The sequence below is a fragment of the Porites lutea genome, chromosome 3 (assembly GCF_958299795.1).
Source record: "Porites lutea chromosome 3, jaPorLute2.1, whole genome shotgun sequence".
Classification (NCBI taxonomy): Eukaryota; Metazoa; Cnidaria; class Anthozoa; order Scleractinia; family Poritidae; genus Porites; species Porites lutea.
Window position 1 is genome coordinate 47,870,656 of NC_133203.1, and position 24,715 is coordinate 47,895,370.

General features: G+C 38.1%; 1 protein-coding gene across 1 annotated transcript; it reads right to left on the reverse strand.

Moving 5' to 3' along the window:
* Window positions 1-1,612: 1,612 nt before the first annotated feature.
* LOC140931308 (zygotic DNA replication licensing factor mcm6-like) lies at window positions 1,613-22,418 on the reverse strand. Its single transcript, XM_073381089.1, has 22 exons — window positions 22,307-22,418; window positions 21,313-21,456; window positions 20,794-20,904; window positions 20,540-20,702; window positions 19,269-19,408; window positions 18,309-18,421; window positions 18,001-18,064; window positions 17,352-17,433; window positions 16,425-16,575; window positions 15,812-15,953; window positions 14,482-14,623; window positions 13,906-14,013; window positions 13,604-13,684; window positions 13,089-13,163; window positions 12,236-12,316; window positions 11,992-12,039; window positions 11,053-11,119; window positions 8,565-8,659; window positions 6,503-6,608; window positions 4,929-5,126; window positions 4,158-4,291; window positions 1,613-2,321 (listed from the first exon to the last, which is right to left on the reverse strand). Exons 1-22 carry the CDS (start codon window positions 22,396-22,398, stop codon window positions 2,211-2,213), a joined length of 2,448 nt encoding a protein of 815 aa, XP_073237190.1. The 5' UTR covers window positions 22,399-22,418; the 3' UTR covers window positions 1,613-2,210.
* Between the last annotated feature and the right edge of the window lie 2,297 nt (window positions 22,419-24,715).

A 24,715-nucleotide genomic window follows, 5' to 3' on the forward strand; every position in this document is an offset into this window, starting at 1 on the left:
GTTGGTTGGAACTCCATGTCTCTCACTCAATGAAAAGATTGTTTTTGGATATAAACCTCTGATCTCAAACTCATACCAGTAATAATATAAATTCAAGAGGAGAAATTAATATTATTTGTTTCCTTTTTGTTTTGAGAGCAAGGATCCTTTTATCGCACTTTTGTAGTGGTTGTGCAGCAGTTGTTTCAGCAGCGTTCTAGCAGTTTTGTAGCAGTAATAATTTATTTTAAGTATTCCCCCATTAACTAGTCTGCGTGACAGACAAATGAGGCCCTGCCAAGGAGGGGGCCCATGTCGCCCGTCTGAATTTTAAAACGTCTTGTGTCGGTGTTTATAAATGCTTGTCGCTTATTGTTGGCTTTGCCGTCACTGTCGCAATTTGGCTGAGGGAGGTTGTCTCTTGTCGTGATTTCATTTTATGCGCTGTTACTACTTTTTGGGCCATGTCGCTTGTCAGGATTTACCCTGGCAGGGCCTCACAAAACTAAACCTCTGGTTTATTTCATCTGTGAATTACGAACCAGCACCAAAATCCTTGTTCTGGGTTCCCAGCTGTGTACCAGGATTTGAGTATGTGCCATGATTGGCTCATTCAAAAAGCCATTGTTCAATTGGCCAATCACTTTGATGAGAATTTGAAACGCACTTCTGGTAATTGAGTTCGTTAGGGGTCCAGAACCAGGATTACAGACGTTACTAGCCAGTGTGATGAGCGAGTTAGTTTATATCTGCACTTATGCAGGCTACAATTTACTGCCAACTGGTTAGTCTACTGTTTGGGTAGCAGTAGCCTAAGTGTAGCCACACCCTCCCCCAGTTTTTCATTTGTTGGGAGGAGGGTCACTCACTGAGGGTGTGGCTACACATTGGTTAGGGTAGCAGGCCTTTCAGCAAAAGCAGGGCTATCACCAAAGGGGAGGGGAGGGGGGCAGGGGTGACCACCCTTCTACCTTCACAGGTAACCAAAAGGAAAATGGAACCACCCCCAAAATTCCTAGCTGTTCAATCTCAGTGACAGCTTTGAGTAGGCCCAGTATTGATTTCTGTATAGCTGGCAATAACCACTACACCCTTCAGAGGGCTCACTTCCAGTGTAATTTAATTTATTATTCACAGCCGACGTAAAACAACGAAAACGAAACATCCTTAACAATGAGCCTAACCCTGACAATAGTCCATCAAAAAAAGAAAACGAACAAATTATATTACAGAGGGATGACCTTTTCAGAGTCCATCTGTCAAAGGTTGTGGGATTGGGAAGGAGTCAGTGAGGCCATTTCTATGCAAGGTTAAGGCCTGTGGGCGGGTTGAATTTTTGAAACTGAACAGAAAAAAAAGGAATCAATACCAATGACAAACTTTCCTCAGAGGCTAAAAAAAACAACAACAAAAACAGGATCCCCCAACAAAGGTTTGTGTTTTGAACCACAACTTTGGGCACCAAGATCTATAAAAATATTTTGTTTTTACTTTTCCCTTTGTTGTGAGGAACATGCCAGTTTGCTGTTTCTCCAGAGTTGAAGCCCCACTTAAAACATAAGTGATTTGGTTTGTTTCCATCAGCCATGGCCTTTTCAGAACATCGTGGTAAAAAATTAATCACACAATCTCATCACTGTTTGTAGACCATTTTAATGGCAAGAAGTGAACTGAAAGCACAGATTTAAGAACTTAGTTGTACAAGATGTGGCTAATATGAATTTACAGATTCAGATGCTGACAGTTCCTGAACTAACCAGTACCCTTTTTTGGTAACCTTACAACTGTCAACTCTCTTTAAAACAGACACCCCTGCAAAATCCACACACCCCTCAAACGAGGGAGAATACCTGTCTAAAGTGGCCACTTCACCTTATTTTAGTACACTCTAGTCTTTTATTGTAACTTGATACTTTTAGAGATAGACACAACTAATGGAAACTAAACTGTTGTCCTGATTATGTCCATCTTGGATCTTGGGAGTAACTAGACTATCAACACAGTTTTCTCAGTTGCTTAAGTCAAGAAAGGTGGCACAAAAAACTGGTTCAACAATTCAACACTGCACCAAGATCTAGTCACACACCAAATCTTCACAGAAGTCTTTATCCACGAAAAGCAAAGTTTTAAATGTGTTAAGAGTATTCATTTACAAGTCAGTGAATCCCTTTATATACAGTATTTCCAATGTGCATACACTGAGCTAAGTGGCAGTGTAACTTTGTGAATGTTCAATCAATGACAAAGTTTGGATGAACAACCAGAAACGGGTCCTCATCCTCTGATGGTGTGTATCCCTCTTCTGAGTCCCCCCACTCTTTCAGTGCCAAGATAACATGGTCCTAAAAAGGCAATGAAGAAATGGATTATGCATTAAAGGGTTTTGTTTACTGTTTGTCTCAAGATAGTCATAGTTAATGATCGCCATGTTTTGACCGCATGCCGCAGGTCATATCAGGCCACAGTGTTGAGTTTTGGAGCAGCACTATTTGTACCACTGTTGTTGTTGGGATAGAGTACTAAAGTGATGACGTTATAAAAATGAAATTTCTGAAATTATAGGATTTGTCACGATATTCTGAAAGAACAATGTCCAAGAGGCCTCCTTGCCAAAAATGAGCATTTGGGGGCAAATTGTCTCTGAGATCGTAGCCCAGTTATACTCAGAAAACTCCATACAAACCCTTCTAATTTTTTTTTGGGTCGACCCCAAAAAAATTTAGAAGGGTTTGTATGGAGTTTTGTAAGCATAACTGGGCTACGATCTCAGAGACAATTTGCCCCCAAATGCTCATTTTTGGCAAGTAGGCCTATTGGACAATGTTCTTTCAGAATATTGTGACAAATCCCATAATTTCAAAAATTTCATTTTTATGATGTCACACTTTAGTACTCTATTGTTGTATCCCCAACCTTGCTCATGGTTTATGGGTTTTGATGCGAAGCATTGTTGTAATTATTAGAGGATGAAACTGTTCTCTCAGCGGTCCATTGTAAATTGCATGTCCTAAACCTTCTTTCCCTTGCATTAATCATGAACAAAGAAAATTAACTCAGTCTATACTTTTGACTTTATAGGTAAAATTCTGTAGTTTATTGATTTAAATTTGCAGTAGTAATATTTTTCAATATTTTTCTTTCTCAAATTTGGTCTTTCCGGAATAAGATGCTGTTGGGTATTAAAAGGACTTAAAAAAAAATCCTGTCTTGTAATTTGGAACAAGTAGATTTGCCTATTAGGCATGTCACGTCTCGTGCTCACTTTCTAGGTTCTGATGGATTATCCAAAAAAACACATTGTTACGCTTTTGGCCTTTATCCCATGAGACAAAGTCATTAAGCTCAATATAATAATGCTTGGCGGGAGGTACATGTATTATGCTCTTAATTATGCTGGAATAAAAGACACTGTCTGTTCCCTCCCATTTCTACTAAATTAACATTTCTAGACAGTCTTTTTTCTGCCTTGGAGGACTCCAATAATGAGTTTAATGAGGCCTTTGGCTGTGCAAAATGCACTAGGCACGCCTCCCTTTACGTGATCTGAGGTATTCAATTAATTCCAAAAATATCCACGCTTTTTTATAATCTGCTTAAATTTGTTTATTCTAGCTGGAGCTGGCTGGAGGAACAAACAGTAATACAAACACCTAATTATGCTTAAACAAAGTATATAGTGTAATTTCCCTATTCCTACAACCAAGCTGTAGTATACTTCAACATTTTGTGATATTTCAAGCAGAAAATAGTTGTAGATCATAGCTGAAGCATTATACATCCCTGATATTAAGATAGAATAAAAATACTGTAAGTAATACCCAGTATTTGCAATTTGTTTTTGATCTGTAATCAAAATATAGTTAAGTAAAATATTTAGGGCCCCTAAATATTCCATAGAACCTTCTAGAAAACTGAAGCACTTTCTAAATATTTGAAGAATATAGAGTCACTATAGGTAAACACAGAGTTCTTGAAATGGCAAATGATGAGCATGTTATAATGTTACTTAAGAGGTAACTTTCCATGAAAATCTGTAAAAAATAAATTGTAACTCATCAGTTTAAAGTGACAGAGCTTGTTAAGAAATTTATTCAAGAGGTTGTGCTGTGGAAAAGGCTAGGAAATACTTTAAGTTGGTATTTTATCTAGGACTGAATAATATATGGTTGCATTCTTACCTTGTTGATTAACCTGTCCAAAACTTTATCAACAAGGGTTTTCTTTTCTGCTAGGTCTTCCTCAGTCTCAATCTGATCTTCAATGTCTTTCAGGTACTGGTTTAGAAGGTCACTTCTGCGCATTCCAGTGTCATCTACAAAATAATCCAAAACAAATAAGGGTGAAAATATTAAATTCTTTGGGAAAGTCCAAATCAGCATTGCATCTAAAGTATTAACCAAAATTGCAAGATGGATTTTTAGTCAGTAACACTTGTCCTATTCAGTGACTATTTCATTCGCAGGTGCTCCAAACATACATTTACTCTGTGAGTTGGAAATCTGGGATTTAGATTTAATCTACATCTAGGTTGGTGAATTCTTTGAGCAGAGTCTGAAAAAGTACACTTGACAGGCAGTTTTTCTGTGAAAATATTTGGCCTGCCTGTTCCTGCAGGTTCATGGCAACATTGCTGCATTAATGCTAAAAGAATCCATTTGCAGATTTTTCATTTGTTTTGTCATAGCCAACCCCAGAAATCTGAGATCAGCAACCAACAGTGGACGCTCTTGTGAGCGTCCACTTACAAGAGCTTCCACAAAAATTAAAGCCAGCATACAACTCTTAAACTCTGAGAGTGTTCATAGTCGCCTATTGGAAATGTTTGCTTACGGGAATAAAAAAAAGCAGAGCGGGGCCATAGGTAGAGCTGTCTGCTTAAAAGGGTTTCTGTTAAGAGAACTTTCACTGTGATCTTGGATTTTCCCCAAAAAATGCATTCAAAAGCTTACCATCGCCAGCTCGATTCTCTGCTATTCGTAAAGTTGTTGTGAGATGTCTTGCCATGGATTCATACTCATCATATGTCAGGCGTAGTTTGGATTTACTCTTATCTCCGGCTGTTTTGTGAGAGTCATCCCCAACATGACCGTTCACCATTCCTGTGGGATGTGAGCCCTGGGTACCGCTTTCAGCATCTACATCCATATCTGGTGTGACAAAAACATTTAAGAATTGTTGATCTTTTTGTAGGTACTGTATTTACCTGCATACAAATTAAAATAATTATTGTAAATTGTAAATAATTAACATGTTAGTCATTCCCCTCAGGGATGTTCAGAGATAGGCACTGTTAAGAGAAAGTAAGAAAGTAAGTCACTAATCAACTATTGAATCAAAAATTAATTAATCAATTAAATTATTCATATTTAGAATGGGTGATTCCAGAAAATATCCATACCATACCACGGGTGGCATCTTGGAATTCCGAGGGAGAGGGGGGGTTTCTTGGACTGGAATTCCGAAGACGTGGGGGGGTAACGCAGTTTGGAATTCCAAAGGCATGGGGGGGGTGTTTCAGCTCTGAATTCAGTGAATTTCCAGAGGAAAGACGGCGAAAGCTCCGCTTGAAATCGCTGACCTGTTAACATTCCCAGTTTGTAAATGAAGCACGAACCAACCACGGAAGAAGTATGCATTCATGCAGATGGGTAAGCAGATGGGTTGTGCAGCAAGCTCCACATCGAAGAGGCCTTAAAGTTGATGAATTAGTCAACTGATTAATAAAAATATAACCAAGTCGGTGTTTCTCGCCGATTGTCGATCGACGATGTGTTGTTGCGTGCTGAAAACTCGCACCAGTCTCTCGTTTCCAAATAGAACGCCTGACAGATTTTGTATTTCACGCCTATTTTCACGCCAACATGTAGGTAGTAAAATCCGACAGCGTGCCTTTTGATTCGCTGTTTAATTCAAAACTGTTTATGCGCAAGTGTTTTGATCATTCAGTTCTAAATAGTTATTTTTCCTCAAAATAACTATTTATTCCAGGAACTGATATCCTTAAACGGACGTATATTTGCCAGTAGAACTGGAAGAGTCGGGGAGAGGTTTACCTAAAAAAATTATAATATCGAATATCGATCGTAAACTTTACTCTTGTCAGCGTCCACTGGTATCAATACGATCTACTCCTGAAAATATGACGGTATTGAATGGAAAACAAAAAGTTCTATTAGGTGGTAAGCAGCTTAAAGATAAAGCTTAGAAGGAATAGCTACGGTGTACTAATGTTAACAAACTTGAGTTGCTTGATCGTCTGACTAAAAATTGTGAACAGAATTCTTTTGCAGAGGGAAAAAGTGCAAGTTTCTCGTTCGTTTGAGGATTTAGGCAGACGAACAGGAATTCCAAAGGGTCTGAAACAAAAGTGGAAAATTCCGGAGGAGAGGGGGGGTTAGCGATTTTGGAATTCGGAGGGCAAGGGGGGGATAAGCATTTTGGAATTTCCGAGGGCAAGGGGGGGTTAAAATACTCATGCCACCCGTGGTAGGGTATGGATATTTTCTGGAATCACCCAATATACCTTCTTGCTGTTCTTCTTCATCATCAAATTGTACATCTGGGGTCTCAACCCTGATAATTGACTTGTTCAACAAACGGAAAGCTTCTTTCACATGTTTTGGTTGTACCTGCAAAAAAATAGAACAGAATTTGAGTTAATTTATACAGTATTGCATCATGTATCGTTACAAAGATTCAAGCAATGGACAATATTATACAGGCTTCAAACCTCATAGCTCGAGAAAACAGCCAACATTTTGCGATACCACCACTTGTTTCCCCACAAAATGATGTCTGAGGAATGAGCACAGAAATTCCATACCGATGATATGTCACTAATTAGATCTGGGTATGCACAGGAAATTTGCTTCAACCAATCCAGATCACTATCCAAATCTGGGTAGTGACCCTTCATCACATTACAACTTCACGCCGATTTAAGTGTGTATTTCAGAAATGGGCATAACCGCTGGATTTTGTACCCTGAAGGCTCAATTTATTCCTCCGGACTTTCCCTTCGAGAGTGCTCGTTTTGACTCGGTTCAAAGGAGGTGAGATTTTATGGCGGAAGACTCAGAAGCGAATTCAAAGGAATTGAACAATGGCTTAATTAAGCTGCCCAGGGCCGCGAAGATTTAAAGCTATTCTTTTGTTCTAAGTGTGTCAATAAAACTACAGAGAATTATCGCACATATTGCGGTAGAAGTTTATGGATTTAAGTCTTTCGCAAAACTTCTTCGACTTGGACCCGTATTTTTCAAAAAGGAGAATTTTGAGAGCTTCAAAAAGAGGTCTTGAACGAGAAATTTCGACCACTGTGGACCGAGATTGGATTTTTTTTCTTGCCGAGGTTTCGAAGTACAAAGCAAGCCGCTGAAGCATTTTTTCTCACCTATCGCTAAATAAAATCCGGCCGAGAGTTTATATCCATTCATTCAGTCATAACAGTTATTCATTTCTCCAGAGCAGTGAAACTATACAAGCGTTTCTACAAAATTATTTCGAGGAATTATGAACTCCGCAAGTTTTGATCTGTCGATTACAGGTCTTGTTTTGATTTTAGATATTTCTCGTCTCACTCGACTACTCCGCGAATCAAGTTGTCATGCAAATCGGTGAACTGACAATACGCGGTTATTTCGGGCCCTGCAGTCACGTAACTGAAACGCAAGGTTTTGTTCAACAAAAAAAACTGAAAGGCAAAGGAAAACGTCCAAAAAAGTGAAATTACACTCTAATAAAACTGTGTCATCCCGTTAAATGCATTCACCGCTTGCGTTGTTTACATTTTGAAAAGAGTTGTTCGCTCTTGATTGCAGAGCTACTGAATGAATAAAACGTTCTAATAAATAACTTATTTATTATTCTTAACAAATTTATCAGGCTGTTTCCTTTGTAATAAGGTGCGTGACCGAAAATATGTTATGCAACCAGAGTTCTCGCCACGCTTAAAAGACTTGTAAGCGTTCCCACAGACTGCAGCAAATTTAACAGGCATGTCCGAGTATATTAATGGATAAATTTAATACTCATCAGGTAACAATGGGGATTAAAAAGTCAATCAAGCAACAAAATTCGAAACAAAAGAGACATATCGCACCTAAATCAAAGGAATTCCGCTCGTGGATTCTTCGGAACGTAATCGACAATGGCAAGAACAATAGCCTGAATATATGAATACTTGATAACCCCAAAATTTGGGGTACACACTTAAATCGGCGTGAAGTTGTAATGAGCACAGAATTTCTGCACTTGTTCCTCACTCGTCATTTTGTGGGGAAACCAGCAGTGGCAGCATTACAAAATGTCAGCATTTTCTCATTGAGGCTACATGTAGATACGTCAGGGAACAGTTATAAAAATTAACCCTTCAAGTCCAAATATCCAAATACAAATTCTCCAAACTGATCTCTATACATTTCCTTTAAGAATTAGTTAAGAGAATTTGATAAAAGATCAAAGTATTTTCTCTAATGTGATCATTTTATTAATTCTCATAACCTCATCTCATGACAATGTATGGATATCGTTAGGAGAAAATTGCTGTTGGTCACTATTGGGACTTAAAGGGTTAAACATAATACCTCATCCTGACAGTATAGCCTGGCCATTGCTTCGGAAAGGCGAATCATGCTTTCCAGCTGACGCACTGTGATGCGCCAAGCAGACCTTGCCATACCTAAAAACAAAACATTAAATTAGGATCATTATCAAGTATAACTTTCAGAAAAGTTTAAGGTGGCTTGATTGGATTTTATAGGGTCAGTACCTCCCAAGTTTGATCATTATCTACTTCACCATTAACACAGATATGGAAAAATGATTACCACAGCTTAATAAAAAAAAATGAAAATTTGTTATGCTTGATGTGATGCTGACATCAGAGTCGTCATAGCAACAAAATGATCTCATTATCTAATTTGCTTGGAGCTGTATATTATCTCTGTTAACCCTTTAAGCCCCAATATCCACATACAAATTCTCCAAACATGATCTCTATACATTTCCTTTAAGAATTAGTTAAGAGAATTTGATAAAAGATCAAAGCATTTTCCCTTTGGTGATCATTTGTGACCCTTCACGCGACTTGGGGGCTTATCTAAATTTCACGCTATGCCTATTTTCACGATCCAGGCCGTGAAAGTAAGAAAAATTGTTGGAATGTGAGTGAAATTTCTCTTTCACGCCGTGAAAAATTCACGGCTACCGTGAAAATTTCCCGCAGTGAAAAAGTTTATAATCGCCGTGAAAAATAATATTTCATGCCGTGAAAAATTTCAGTAAAATTTCACGCCGTGAAAATCTTCCAACAGTCAAAATGAAATGTAACATTGTTTGTTTACATGTCATGCAAGCCTTTATTTGCCCACATGAATGTAACATGTACTGGTCAGTACTTTTTGATTTTTGATTTTCGGCAAAACAGATGAAATCGCTTAAAAAGTGAGTCACCGAAGATTCTCTAAATTTACAACCAAAAGAAGCTTTTATCTCTTCCACGAGGTTATGCAAACGCTAGACTCCGTGGCGACAAGATGAAATATGTAACGCATGTTTTGATATTGCGTGATATCTTTTGGATTTATTTCATTCCTTCTGTTCAGATCGTTGGTCATCGTTGTAACGGCGAAATTTTGAGTATAACATTTAGCAAAGAGACAAGGAACTTGAGATGGAGCATGATAAATCAAGTAGAGTTTGCACGTGTGATGGGGCTACAAAACTGTAGATAAGATCAGGCACTTCACTGCAATGCGCGTCGACATAGACGACAATATCCCGGTTTTAGGAATGGCAGTAATAGTTAGTCTTTCCGCAAAGAATTTTGTTAGGTTTCTTGAGTGAAAACCTTGCCATGTTTGGTAAATAACTAAGCGTCTCTGACATAGACATTGGGAAAATTTGCACGTTGCGGAGAAGAAAAAAAAGAGCCAAAAGTCACCGACTGTTGCAGTTACAGACAATGTAAACAAATTGACATGAAACACACGCAGTTCCGATCGTGCATATCTAATAAAATACTTGCCATGAACACATAAAAATATCGACAAGAAATTGTGACTAGTTTGATTGTGATTTGTGGCTTTACAGGCCTGAACGCGGAATAGTCTGAGTACGTTTTTTTTTTATTTTTTTCATGAGCTATTTGAAACGGCTTGAATATGCTGAGAGAAATATTATTTTTTGCGTGGGATCAACTTCCACAAATTTAGCTTGACGTGACCAGGTATTCTCGTTTTTTTCCAGTTCGAAAAGGGGCGAGAAAAAACACAAAACAACAACAAAAAAGAAAAACAGGTTAGATTTCATTCACCCTCGACATGTTTCACGGCGTGAAAATGTGTTCACTCTTAATTTCACGGCGTGAAAGTTTACACCGGTTAAATAATCACGGCGTGGAAGTCTTCGCTGATCTGTCGCAACATGATTAGTTTCACGCCAAGAGTGAAAAATTCTCGCATGGAGTGAACGGGCGTGGAATTTGAAATTCACGCCGTGAAAACTCTAATTCACGCACCGTGACCGTGAAAAAAATTCACGTTTTTTAGTGAAATCCATAAGCCGCCTTTTCGCATGAAGGGTCACATTTTATCTATTCTCATAATGTAATCTCTTGACAGTGTATGGATATTGTTAGGAGAAAATTGATGTTGGTCACTATTGGCACTTAAAGGGTTAATGACGACATAAGAGAGATTAAGATTCACGTTTACGGCATACGGCAAACGGCAAACGTCAGTTGAAAATTTCTCAGGATAGAAAATAAGCAGATAAAAACAGTCCAGAACGATTCTTGTGGATAAAACTGGCATAAAACTACTTATTTTTGTGTAGAAGCAATAAACAATAAACGAAAAATAAGGGGGAAAACTTGGTCACGTGGTACAAATTCACGTTTGCCGTTTGGCGTAAACGTGAATCTTAATCTCTCTATAAGTCAACGCTCGAACTTGGCTGGTATCCGCCCTGAGAAATCCAATCGAGGCCCCTTAAATTACATGTAGATTTCATTTTTACTTTTAATAAGCATGAATTTTTTTACATATTTGAGAAGAAACTAATGAGGCTTACTTGTTGCGTCTCTTTCTCTTAGATGTTTGTACTGTTCAACTATGAAATCCTGTGCTTCTTTACTAATCTGAAACACAAAATCAAAAAATAATCTCAGTGGTAGGAAACTGTAAGAAAAATCTTCTGGTGGAGCACACAAAATGCTGTTAACCTGGGGTCAGTGTTTTAGTCCTGCTGACTCCAAAAAACAAAACAAACTAAAAAAAAGCCCATTGTGGGGATATGATTGATTTATTGTTCATGTTCAAATTCACATTAATAAAGAACATTGAAAGTATCAGTTTATTTGTCTTATCACATTTATGTGAATACTGCTTACATTACTACGGGGCTCAAAAAAGGGTCTTGTATCAGCTACTTGGAAGAGAAGTCACCAATGGTGTGTTTCCCTGACCCCAAACATTACTAAAACAATTGGAAGAATGACATGTCATTGTTTCCTGCAACCAATAAGGAGAGACCTTCCAGAACGCTTCTACAATACTGTCAAAAAAAGTTCCCTCCAGTTGTGTGGGACAAGTAGATTTTCTTGGTGGGCAAGTAACTTTTAAAGCTTACTTGTCCATAGGCAAGGGGCAGGCAAATCATCCTCAACCAAATCATTAAGTAATACAAACAAGAAGGGGCCCTAGGCAAGTAAGATGTGAGAGCTGCTTACTTAAAGGACACGATGGAATTCAACATTATTTTTTGGAACCCTGTCAAAAAAAGTGCAGACGTAGAGAAATTCATGCTAAATGAAAATGCCTGTCTCCTTGAAATGAGAGAAAGCAGGCTAAACATGAAAGTCTGAACTTCTATGCTTCTATTTGCATTTTTTTTTCTGTCTTGCTTCGGTAAGAACAGGAAACTAGGTGTGCATATATGCTACACATATCGCCTGCAGTTATGTGAAATATTGGGTGTGTATGATTGCATAATTTTGGTAGGAGACCTTACCGTTGGCTTGAACTGCCTGGCAAATGTGATGTACCTTTGCACTTCATCCTACAAAAAATAGATAAATTATTTTTTTCAGTTACAATAATGCCTTACAAATCTCACGCATAATATCCCCAAGAGCCCTTGCTGCTTCATCCTGTTGAGTGTTTTGCATTTTACTGACGAAAGTGTTCTTGCAAAACACGCTACTCACTCAACAAAAAACTGCCCCCAAATTTATTTAATATAAACTTATACTCACCACACTGTAAATTCTCTCAACTGCCTCCCCAAGCCTGCTGTGTAAGTCAACAATCCTGCGAGCAATGGCGTAATCTGTCACCTACCACCAATGATAAAAGGAGTTAAGTTCCGCAGGTTGTTGGAGGAGCAAGCATCAGCCTTTATATTAATACATAAATCCAGTACTCAGATCATAACAGTGATTCCCCTTGCCACATGTCATACAGTTCTTGTATGTCTTTCCTCAGACAGAACTTTTAACACTGTTAGGATTGTTTTAATCTTTTTTATTTGGTTCCAGCTATATTGACCAGTCTGTCTGATGAAGCACTGATATGGAAATGTTTACAGCAACATGCACATAATATTGAATTCTGAATAATCATAAGTAAATAATAATATTAGTAGCAGAGCTCCACGCAAACAAAGCACGCGCAAGCAGAGCCCCATAGCCCCATTGGTGACCTATGCCCCTGAGAAATTTTAGTAGTCATGTGACCAGGCATGTCTGTCCACCCGTCTGTCTGCACTACAGGGCAACCAATGTGAAATCTCACACATTGCACATCCATGTTGTGGTCAATTGACAGCTGTCAAGACAGGGAATCTGCTGACCAGTATCACATGACCATGTCATTGGCTCACTGGTGTCAACCCATCAAGGTTACATTTTTTTAAAGTTATCCGCTGACAAGTTAATAGTTTTCAACTCCAAGTGGATTTCTTTGCCATGGTCAATGATTGTTGAAGTCATTAAAAGGAGCTCCACTTTTAGCCTTGGGTAAGTCTACAAATTAATTAAAAATTTATAACACACCTAACATTCAAATAATTATGATCAAAAGCTAAGCTATTTTCATAACTGTTTGTACCTCATTGCAGTCATCTACAAGAATGAAGAAAAGATCAAATCTGGACATGATAGGAGCTGACATGTTCAAGTTATGCTGCAACAACAAGAACAATGTTTATGTTTATTTTTTGTATACACTTTTCAACAGAACTGATTTTATGAAAGTAATAAAAAAGGCAGACCCAAGATTAGGGCTCAAAAGAAAAACAAATGAGTACAGTTTCAAACATAAGAACCTATACACACATGGCCATTTTTTCAAAGGAGACAAGTACTCATATCTCTGATGAGGTCCAAAAACACTACAACAAAATGAGGGATTCTGGAGGACCTTAACTGCCCCCCCCCCCCCCTGAACATGGCCACCACACCTCACCCAGCAACTCCACCCTGTGTGCCACAGGGAGGGTAAGCATTTTACAGGTACTGTAAATGACTTGAATGTATAGGATGAAGGAATAAGAAAGAGTTTTGAGTATGCTAATTCCAGCTAGGATTTTGTATATATCACAGCATGTTTTATCCTCAACTCACTTTAAGTGATTTTGTTCTGTCGTATCGGCCACCAATTGGGTTTGCTGCAGCTAGAATAGAGGTTCTTGCATTCAGTGATGCCTAAAAACAAAGTGATACAAAATCATGATTAATTATAGTTGCAAGCATAATCATATAATAATATTGTCAGATGAGAATGCAGAGAAATCAAAACACCGCAAAGAGTGTTTGGTTTTAAGACTTTTAAAACCACACAATGGCTGTATCGTGGGGGGGGGGTGCTTCCTGCACCCCCCCCCCCAAAAAAAAAAAATGATGCATAACTAGAGATTACTTTTTACCTTGACACCAGCTTTAGTTATTGAAATAGTTTGTTGTTCCATGGCTTCATGGATAGCAACTTGATCTTTAGGATCCATTTTGTCAAATTCATCAATGCAGCAAACACCCTACAAACCAATAAAAAGAAATACAGAGACAACTTCTTCGCTGTCTCACTTACCAGGAATTCATATCACCAATAAAATTCTGCAAATTATGTGTTTCTTAGCTACTGATTTAAATTACAGTTAAAGAGGATGGTATCAACTTAACCAGAAATTTCTCTTGCGGGAGCTCATGTATATCACAGCACTAGATGTTATCTAAGGGTTTTAATACAAGTGTGAACTGCTTCTTTCTTCACATAGCATCTGGCAGAGACAAAAGATTCATATTTGTAACCAGGGATTTGTTCACTAGCCTGCGTTGCAGCCTGACTTGTCTATCAAAGCCTAAGTAGAGAACTCGATATATATGAAAATAGGCAGAGATTTAGATGGTCTGAGATGCAGGCTATGGTTCACTTGACAGTCTATCTTATCAGAGCAACTGTAATTGTAAACAGACTCACTACAAAAAAATTAAAAAAAACTCACATTATCAGCCAACATTAGAGCTCCAGCTTCGATGACAAACTCTGAAGATTCTTCATCTTTGACAACAGCTGCTGTCAGACCAGCTGCACTGGAGGCTTTACCAGAAGTATATACTGCTCTGATGCTAAATTCTTCTATATGCCTACAAAGAATTATTTATTATTCTCAGCAGTTGATTAATTAAGATTTACTCTTCCTAAATAACAAGAAATTAAGCAAGAAATGCCAAACCCATCCACCAAAACAATGTCTGGCTGGTGACAGTCCTTTTTCGCCTCGAGTGAACAGAAAAAATCAAATCAGACAAACTGGTATATGTCAGGAAAAAAATGAAAATTGGGTTTCAAATTATTTTTTCTTTCACTCATTTTGTGACTGATATTTCAAAATTCAACAAAAGCAATTCGGCAAAATACTGGAACAAAAATGTACAGTAACAAAAAAACCTTTGACAAACCATAATATCTTCTATCACCAGCAGGCATTGTTGGCCGAGCATGCACCTTATGCTTCCTTGTTGTGCTCTTGTGTTCTCAGTGGCCATATTATTGTAACAAAGTTGTAGTTGCCATTACCCCGTAACTGTTTACTATACATGGGTTGTCTTTTCCTCATTGATGGCATAGTGGCAGTGGTGGGATCCACGCGAGTAATGTGAAGTGAAGTTGCGCTGCTTCAAACTTTATTGCACTTATTCTATCTCATTCAATTCACTGAATCTTGACAATTTTTTCCGGGGTTGAATTCTAAGAGACTGTATCAAAGCAGAAAAAGAAGAAGAAAGTCGCTACCCTCTGTTGGCATCCTCCACAAAACATGAAATTAGGCATTTTCATGTTGTAATGTGCAGTGATGGCAAAAAGTGTATAAAAAAGTTGTTGTTTTGCTAATCTAAACCGATTCCTTTTATACTGTTCTTGTTTACATCACCATCGTCATTGTTTAAGCTCGGTATTGAGGAAAAGACGACCTGAGAATAGTGAACAGTTATGGTTTAATGGCAATAACAACTCAGTTACAATATAGCCGCTGAGAGCACAAGAGAACAACAACAAAGCGTAAGGGGCATTCTCACCTAACAACGGCTGCTGGTGTACGACTGAAAACGTTAGAACTGTGCTAACTGTGCTCCCATTACCACAACTGATAATAGGAGTAAAAAAGACAACACAGTATTCAGTAGCCATGTGAGCAAGCTACTCTGTGGAGCTCTTGGATGGGACATGCCCCCTTTTCCTCCCCACTGCCCCCAGAGCGCCCGGGAGAGCTTGCTCACAGGCTAACCATTCAGTGACTGAAGACATTCCTGAAAGAATAAAGTACATCTTACTTGAGTATTTGACTCTTGGCAGTGCTGGGGTCTCCCACAATACAAATGTTGATATCTCCTCTAAGGTTTGTTTTCTCTGTTGTCACCTTAGGCACTCCACCAAACAACATGAGAAGAACACCACGTTTAACTTCATCATTTCCTGCCAAGAGAAAAAATTTTTTAAGAGCTATGAACTTCAGGCAGAGGATTGAAAGGACTGGACTTCATTCACCATGCAAATTTACTGCTGAGCTCCAAAAAAAGAAAGTCCATTGTTATGTAAGGCCAATTTGCTAATACTTGACACCATATGTTAGTTGAGTTTGTTGTCTCCAGGTACTCCAGTTTTCCATTCTCCTTAAAAACCGGCACTTCCAAATTCAAATTTGATCTGGAATGCACAAACACATTTCAGAGAGTTCTTATGAACTCCTAAAAGCTCCGTGGGTTAAACCAAATTAAAAAACAATACAAAAACTAATACTTTTGACATTTAATTTTCCCTTTTCACTACTTAGAACTTCTGCTTGTAAATTAAAGAAACATCTTGCTTTCAGTCAGGGTATTTTTCTCACTTTCCCTCTAATAATGATTTCACATAAGAAATAGCACCTTCTGTGAACATACTCACCATGAATTGTAGGAAATATACTGTTGATCATATTTTGATAAAGGTTCTTGTCTTTGCTCATCTGGTAGATTTTTTGCCACTCTTGGTCTGTCATCTGCTTTTTAATAGTTTCTGCTGTAACATCATCACCATCAAGGTCTTTACCTCCAAACTGAACAGAAAAAGATGTGAAGTGAATATGCCATGGTAAACCATAGCTGTTGACTTGATTTAATTGCACAATCTTTTACCTTAATGAGGCCCTGTTAGCAAGGTTGTCAAAAGTAGCTGGCTGCCAGCGAAAATCACTGCCTACTTGGTTAGTATCAGCCGGCTACTCTGCTTGGCATTTTTTTACGGTTGGCGTTTTTTTCACTTAAATATCCCTGGACTGGCCGCTTACTTTGACAATGACTCAGCCGTCTACTTCAAAACTTTCTGACAACCCTGTGTTAGGGTAAAATTCCGACAAGTGACAAGGCCTTGTAACAGCAACACAAGTCTAGATCAATAAATATTAAATGGCAACAAATGACAAAAAGATGGGATAAATACTGAAAGGGACATGGCCTACTCCTCAAAATGTGAAATAACTCTATTTGAAATTCAGACTTGGGACATACATACTCCTTTTGTGGCCTCCTTGACTCCTTATGAAATTAAGAAGTTACATGCACTGTACTTATTAAAGCAGATGTTGCTTAAAATAATGATATAAAGCCCAAAACTCTTGCCTTGTGGACACCCCAATAAAATGGACAGTAGCTAAATCCCTGGCAAAATCAAATTACAGACGTTTGACTGAAATAAACTCCCGCTATTACAGACTCTCGCTAATGAGGACACTAACCAAGGTCCCTACAATGTCCGCTATGAAGGGAGTTGACCGTACTTAAATAAATATTATAAACTTATGGTTATGATAAAAACATTAAGTTTTAACTTTACCCTTGGGTTTGTTGCTTGGACGCTACATGCCAGGAAAGCCAGTCGATAGGTTAAGTCACGTACACCAAGGGCCTTTAGACCCCTAAAAAAGAAAAATTTATAATGACAAAAATACTGAGCAAGGGGAAGATTGAGTTAGAGTGAATTTTATATTGGCAATAGTACGCTAGTAGTGATGGTTCTAAATAAATGTGAACATGATCATCACAGTTAAAGATGAACTTATGCAGTTACAAAAAGAAAGCCTGAGAAAGTTCAGGCTAGCTGGTGAGCGAACCAATTGGTAGCAGGTCATTAAACAAGTCATTAAATTGGTTCTTTTGAAAATGTACATCGTATGTGCAATCCTTATTGCATGGTACTCATGTTTGAGACAACAAAGAAATACTGGTGTTATCTAGTACAACTTCAATCCCCTTGGCTTTGTTCATATACACTCATTTGTGCATGGTTGATACCTACCAATGCTGTCAGCTTTCAATTATCCAGCAACTAGTTGGGAGTGAGGGATATCACATGACACTTAAAACTCCTTCAGACTGACATAGGGAATGGGAACACTGTTTATAAGTCCACTTTTGCAGGTTTCTTTGACTCTTTTGAAATGAGTGCAAGAGGTTGAAACATCATGGCAGTGAACATTACTTACCTGACACCTTCTGATTCATAGCCATCACCAGCTGTCTGTCTCCCAGAAGACTCTGCCCTCTGACCTGAAAACCAACATTGATTATCAATGTCCTTATTATTCACAATCATCATTATAAATAACAACATCATCTGTACTGTCACCTATGTCCCACTTAATAAATGCATCGTAAGATTTTCACGAACACACACAAGGAATAATTGTTTCCACAAGGAAAGGCGTAAGTTTTGACTCATCTTCACTTTATTTCCAGATTTCTGTGTTACAACTTTTCTTTTACTTGAAGATGCGTTTTAAATCGTTTTTACCTGGTGTTGAAAGTTGAGCTACATCGGGAACAACAATCAGTGTTCCCGTGAAGTCACATTTGTCTCCCGCCTGGGCCTGCTCTACTGCTTCAGCTCTAAGAATTATTTCCACACTAAAAAAAAAGATAATTAAAGTAATGTAATGGCTAAGTTTGAGTGTAAGGAGTTGACAGGTGATAATCTTGAAGTAGGAGGAACCAAATTTTTCAAACTGCTGCTGTGATCGGAGGCTGGGGAATTGGGATTAAACAAGGAGCTTAAGAAAACTTTTATTTCAGCATGTCCTTTAATTAAACCACCAGCTCTCACATTCACTTGCACAAGGCCGTTCCTTGCTTGTTTCAGTTAACGATTTAGTTACAAGATAGTTTGCCTGGACCTTCGCCTATTTGGCAAGTGAGCTCATAAGGTTACCAAGGTGCAAAGAAAATTATTTTTACAGCTAGCCATTTGGGCAAGCTAAAGCTAGCATTTACTGGCCCAGACGTCATTTCAACTAGCCCCCAAAACTTTTTGACTAGCAGAATTGATTTCACAGTTCTTTTGTTAATTGAATTCCTCAAAAAACATCACTTGCCCGTCGGGCAAGTTAAAAACAGAATTCACTAGCCCAATAGAAAAATCCAATAGCACCGGGCTATCGGACACTACTTTCTTTGCACGCTGGTTACTTGCCCAGAAAGTAAGAAAACCTACTTGACCTGGATGCATAGCTTTGCCAATAATATTATTCATACTGGTCTAAGCCAGTATGAGAAAGAATTTGGAGAGTTTTCCAACAGAGTTTTGCACATGAAAAACAACATGTAAGAATAGGTTTGCAAAGTCCCACATCAAATTGTTCTATTATTTTTAGTAGCTAAACAGCAGGTTTAACCCCATTATCTTTATTGTCTAATGATTGTGTCTGCACTCTGTCAATAAAATAATATTAAAAACATTTTACTGAAACTGGCAAACCTTCTTGGAATACTGCCCCGTGGCAACTCTGCTTGAGTTTCCTGAATACGAACTTTCTGGAAATCCACATAGCAGGACTTGTTGATGTCTAGCATAAATCTTGTCCTGTTCTGACAGACTGGGTTGCGGCACACAGTGGGCTGTGATAATTATAACACAAAAAACATTACAATGAAACTTGTAATCACCCTTGCTACAAATGCATCTTTGACAAAGTATGAGGTCAAGATGGCCGAATATAGGACAAGTTCTTTTTTGGTTTTTAAGGACCAAGTTGAAGCCCAGGTAAATAAAAAAATGCAGAAAAAGGATGAGGCCAATATCAAGCCACTTGGACCAAACAACCTTGGACAATAAAGGATTTATTATATGGCTAAGAGAACTGTAATATTTTTATAAACTGGAAGTTATGTTTTCCCTATTGAACCATCATAGTGTCTATCTATGATCACATGTAACAGGTCTGCTTTCAACTGTGTACTAGAAATGCATGCATCACAGAACCTCACAAAGCTCGGGGGTGGGGGGGGGCGCATAAAGTGTTAGGGATGGAAGTGGGGAGAGAATTGGAGTAAATTGTGTAGCTGGGGAGGGTAGGTTTCAACACTGGCTCTAATATTGGAAGGTGAGATGTTACTAGTTAATCTCCTATAGGTTGGAGTAAATTTGAACTCAGTGCTCTGGCATTAAAAAGGATTTTCTGGGATTTACATGGGATTGGTGTTGTTAAGGAAGGGTAGTCAATGTTGCATAGGTCCTGTCCCGTATTCAACCCATTTGACCCTCCTGTATGTGTAATTATAGTCAAAACGAAATGGTATTAAACCATTGTTAATCTTAAACACCCTGCATTAAAGTCCTTTTGAAACGTCACAAGAACTTAATCTTTTGCTGGATCAGTACAGGAAATTCTGAGTGGGAAAGAAAGTCCCATCTTGCCCAGCCAGCTAGCAAATCAAAACACAGGATTCACTTCATCTTGCCTGCTCGTCAAAGCAAAAAATTAATTAAGGAAAGCATAAAGAAAGTGCAAAGGACCAAGAGAATTTTTTGTGAAGTTTTTGAATATATGAACATCATATATGTGAACTGCGGAGTGAAGAATTAAATGAAGGATGATCATTACAGTTATATACGCAACTTTTGAAGTTGCGAAAAGAAAGCCTGAAAAAAGATTTTTGTCTAATCTTTCTAGATAGAGAGATACAGTCATTTTACCACAGTTTCATGAAAGATACAATTGAGAGGACGAAGCAATGAAAACCACAAACCTGAGTGTATTTAAACTGCTGCTCAACATCTTTAATGACCGTCTGACAGTCAAGGCAGATAAACGTGCCTGTCACTAATTCAGGGTGCACTGGGTGTGTTCGAACAACTTGTCCACTTATTCTCAATAGGGTGCCAATCTTTTGGCTGGTGAGTTCTCGAATCCTAAAGGATCACACACACACAAAAAAATAAAATTCATAATTCTTCTATGGAGTGGTTTTTTTTTAACAACAATTGTATGAACACATCTTACTTGTGTCTTGTAGGAAGATCTGTGAAGCTGACATAAAATTCTTTTGTAGGAGGGACCTGTCCTCTATCTCTTGCAAAGTTTCTGACAGCTCGGCAGAGATAAGGAAATACTCTGAAGGCAAATTGAAAGATTGTTAGTTGTATCCACTCAAACATTGCCTTAAACAATGAGAAAACTAAATTATAATCTAAATTATAGGGCTGGATTCAAATATTTATGGACTAGAAGTAAATAATTGTCTCTCAACAAAAACTGTTCAGAAACATATTCTTAAGATAAATAACTGTATAAGACAATATTTGTAACCTAGCTAAAATCGCTTCATAAAAGGGGGCCTTGGTGAGGTAATAAAATTTGCAATTTCTATTTTGCAGCTTCAAAAAAACCACCTGAACTACAGAAAATGGATTTTTAGCTGGCTATAAACTGGATTATTACCAAAAGTAGTCAATCTTATGTTACACACAATTAATACACGTGAATAACAAATTATCTTTGGTTGTTCTTTTCTGATCTTACCTATAGTATTCCTCTTGAATTAGTGTAGATAACTGAGAATTGTAAGACTCCACATCTTGATAACTAACACTCAATGTGTTGCGTTCAGGCCTGATAAGCTCCTGAACTTCAGGGAGATACTTTTCTTCTCCATCAACTTGAAACCTTTAAATGATTAAATAAACAAGTCGATCAGGGGCGTAGCCTGCCCATAGACAAGTAGGCCCAGGCGCTGCTAGAGTACAGGCCTGATATAGGTAAAAAAAAAAACCTTTTTTTTCTTTGAGGGGGGTGGGTGATATCAGATTACAGGCATGTGCAGTTAGTTTCGATATATGAGAGGTTTTTACATAAAGTAGTAACTCTGCATATTTAAACTAGCAAGCAAGTTTAATATGTTTCATAGATTAAATGAGCTAACAATTTCATCGTATCAAATGATCAACAGTCTGTAACCTAGGAACCAATGTCTATCAGTTTAGTCCAAGTTCGTGTCCAGCCGTTGACAATAATCTTAAGACTTAAAAATCTTTAACAGGTTAGGGCTTCACAAGTTCAAAAATTACTTACTGTAATCAACCAGTTTTTAAGATAAAGTAACTTGGTGCCTACCAGCATTTTGGTAAAACATTCTTCTATAATAGGAATTATCTCTGAATCAAGCACTCTGTAACCTACTTCATCATAAACGGCAAACTAGTCTTTACAAAACCTGAGAAGATTGTACACTTGCGTTCTGTTGTTTTGTTTTGCCGCTCTAAAAAATCGAATGTGTGAGCTACGATAACTTCAAATGGACCAGCCACTAAAAAATATCGAGGAGTGATCAGGCTTAGAACGCCTGATTTAAAAATAAAAGCTATCAGAAGCTATAACATATCCGAGAACGTGGATTGATTTCCAACCATGTGCAGGCAGCTCGAAATTATTCTGGGTTAATGAAATGTACAAAAATCGGCACCTTTACCCACTAATACAAGCATTTATCGATCTGATCGATTGAAAATCTACTTACTCTTCGAGGAAGTCTTGAAATAGCTTTTGGCATCTCTCTGCGAGGTCGTCGCGTACATGAGAAGTGCCAGTTGTACGATCAGCAACGTCCATCTTGTTCGAGCTTCGCAGCGATCAGTTGTCTCACGTGAAGAATTTGGCGCGAAAATTTCGTAGTTATGAAGATCCCGGATGTAAAGAAATGTGAAATGAGAGAATGAAATGGGAAAGAAATGAAGTTGTGCAACTTTTCCTTAATTTTTTGCCTCCAAGAGGGGGGTGGTTATTGATGTGACCCATTTGGACGCCTGTTGGTCCTGTTGCAAGCTAGGGCGGCATGGCTAGTAAAGGAACTTGACATAATTGCCACCGAAAACTGCTGCATATAAGCCCTGGAGTCACATCTTCGTAAGGGGCTTAGGAGGTTCTAGGAGAGCTTATAAAAGGAGGGGCTTTTATCCAAGGGGGGTAGCTTATTACCGGAATGGAAACAGCGCTTCGAAACAAGCTATAACAGTTCTGATCAAAAGACGTTTTGAACTTACTGGTAATAAATCACCGCATTTTTTGTTTTCAAATAGATGGACCTATGATGGGGAGGAGCTTGTTGGTGGTGGGGCGGGGGCAGGAGGGGGGGGGGGGGGGGCTTATAAACGATAGCTTAGGGTATTTTTAAATTCGAAAGGCACTGCCTTAAATTTCGCCGTCAGGGACTTACAAATGTCATTGGGTAAAATCGGATGTTAGAATATAGAGTTAATCAATTATAATTTTAAAACTGACAATGTCAATATATGATACAGAAAAGAAAAGTCTAATTCTTATCCATACTAATTTGGTTAGGCGATTTACTTAAAAATAAATTTCTACATATTACTTTAATTTTGTAATGTAATTATTTAATTTTCATTTATTAATACTTTAATTCTGTAATAATATTTTTGTTAAATTTACAATTTATTTGCAGATGTTTAAGAAAAATACAATGACCGAGTTTGAGAGAAAAAAACCCGACCGTTTTGCACCAGTCTAGGAAAGTCGTAAGCAACACAGAAGACTGGCTTACTTTAAAAACGAAAAAATCTCAAACCGGACTGTCTTTTTCATTGTCCAAAGCTTATTATTATAATTAGCTGCCGCCCGCATAAAGACTATGGAGTATAATTTTATCAAAAAAACTTTGTTTAAACCGTTTTTACAGGCGGGCTATGGTTTTGTACCGACGTCAGTAGTCTAATGGTTGCATACCAAAGGATTGGGTGTGCCTGACGAGGGTATAGAGATGAATATTGGAATGTATATAAATACCACTCGAAGTCTTTGCTTTTTATTCCATACTTTAGGCACACATAATGCAACTTCTTGGCTTAAAATTCAATTCTATTTACGTCTTTATGTTTGGTTTGGGGCGGGAAGGTGGGGGGGGGGGGTATTTCCCCTGAGAGACCACTGCTAGCAGGGAATGGGGTCTCTGGTAAGAGCGACTTTTTTTCTGCCCATGGCTAGCTAATATAGACGCCATACCCGTTGGTTTTTCTGGCGTGTGAGACAGAAGCCAGGAAAAGCGTTTGCTCAGCTACACTTCAAGAAAAAGCCAGCGAGTGATAAGCAGTTTTACTCTGGACTAAGGATTTAAAGACAATTAACAATATAAAGTTACAAAACTGTGCTTATATGTCATTACTTCTGCAATTAAGCGGTTTTTTACTAGTAACCAGTCCCCTATTACAAGTGATTTCTTTGATCGGACCTTTCCTTTACAATATTTTAACATTACCAAGCACAGAAATCATCTATCTAATGGCCCTAACATTACGCAACTAGTAAAAAATTTAAGGACACAAGAAAAAGTGTGCCTATTTTAACAGCTTTAAGCTGTGATGGGTCACGTGACTTCATTTGCATATTTTTAATAACCAAATCGGCCCAAAATGTGTTTATTTCACGCTGCTACTTCAAAATAAAAGCTTTGAAAGATAGATCCCCCCCCTATTTTTTCACTGATTAAGTGGAGACTCATGGTTTAAATAACTTGAGAAGACTGATATTGACAACCGACTTTTGTAAACAAAGAACTGCATTCGTTTCTGAAGTTAAATTTCAAATTTTGAATGTCTTATTCCTCTACGTTTTCTCTATTGATGCACTGTTTGACTTTTCTTTTAAGCGCGAATTTTGAAAGCTTATTCTGTTGGAAATTTTTTATCTACTTAATCAATACATCCAGGTTCTTTCTACCTTGATTGTGACATCTTTTTTCACTCTGTTCTACCCCGTCTTTCATCTATCGACATATCGTCGGTCAAACTCCACTTTACGGACAGCCGCAAAATACGGACCCCTCATTAATGTGAGAGGCGGACTCTCTTTCCTCAGAGGCAAAGCCGAGGAAAGAGAGTCCGCCTCTCAGGTTTTTTTTTTTTTTTTCAGA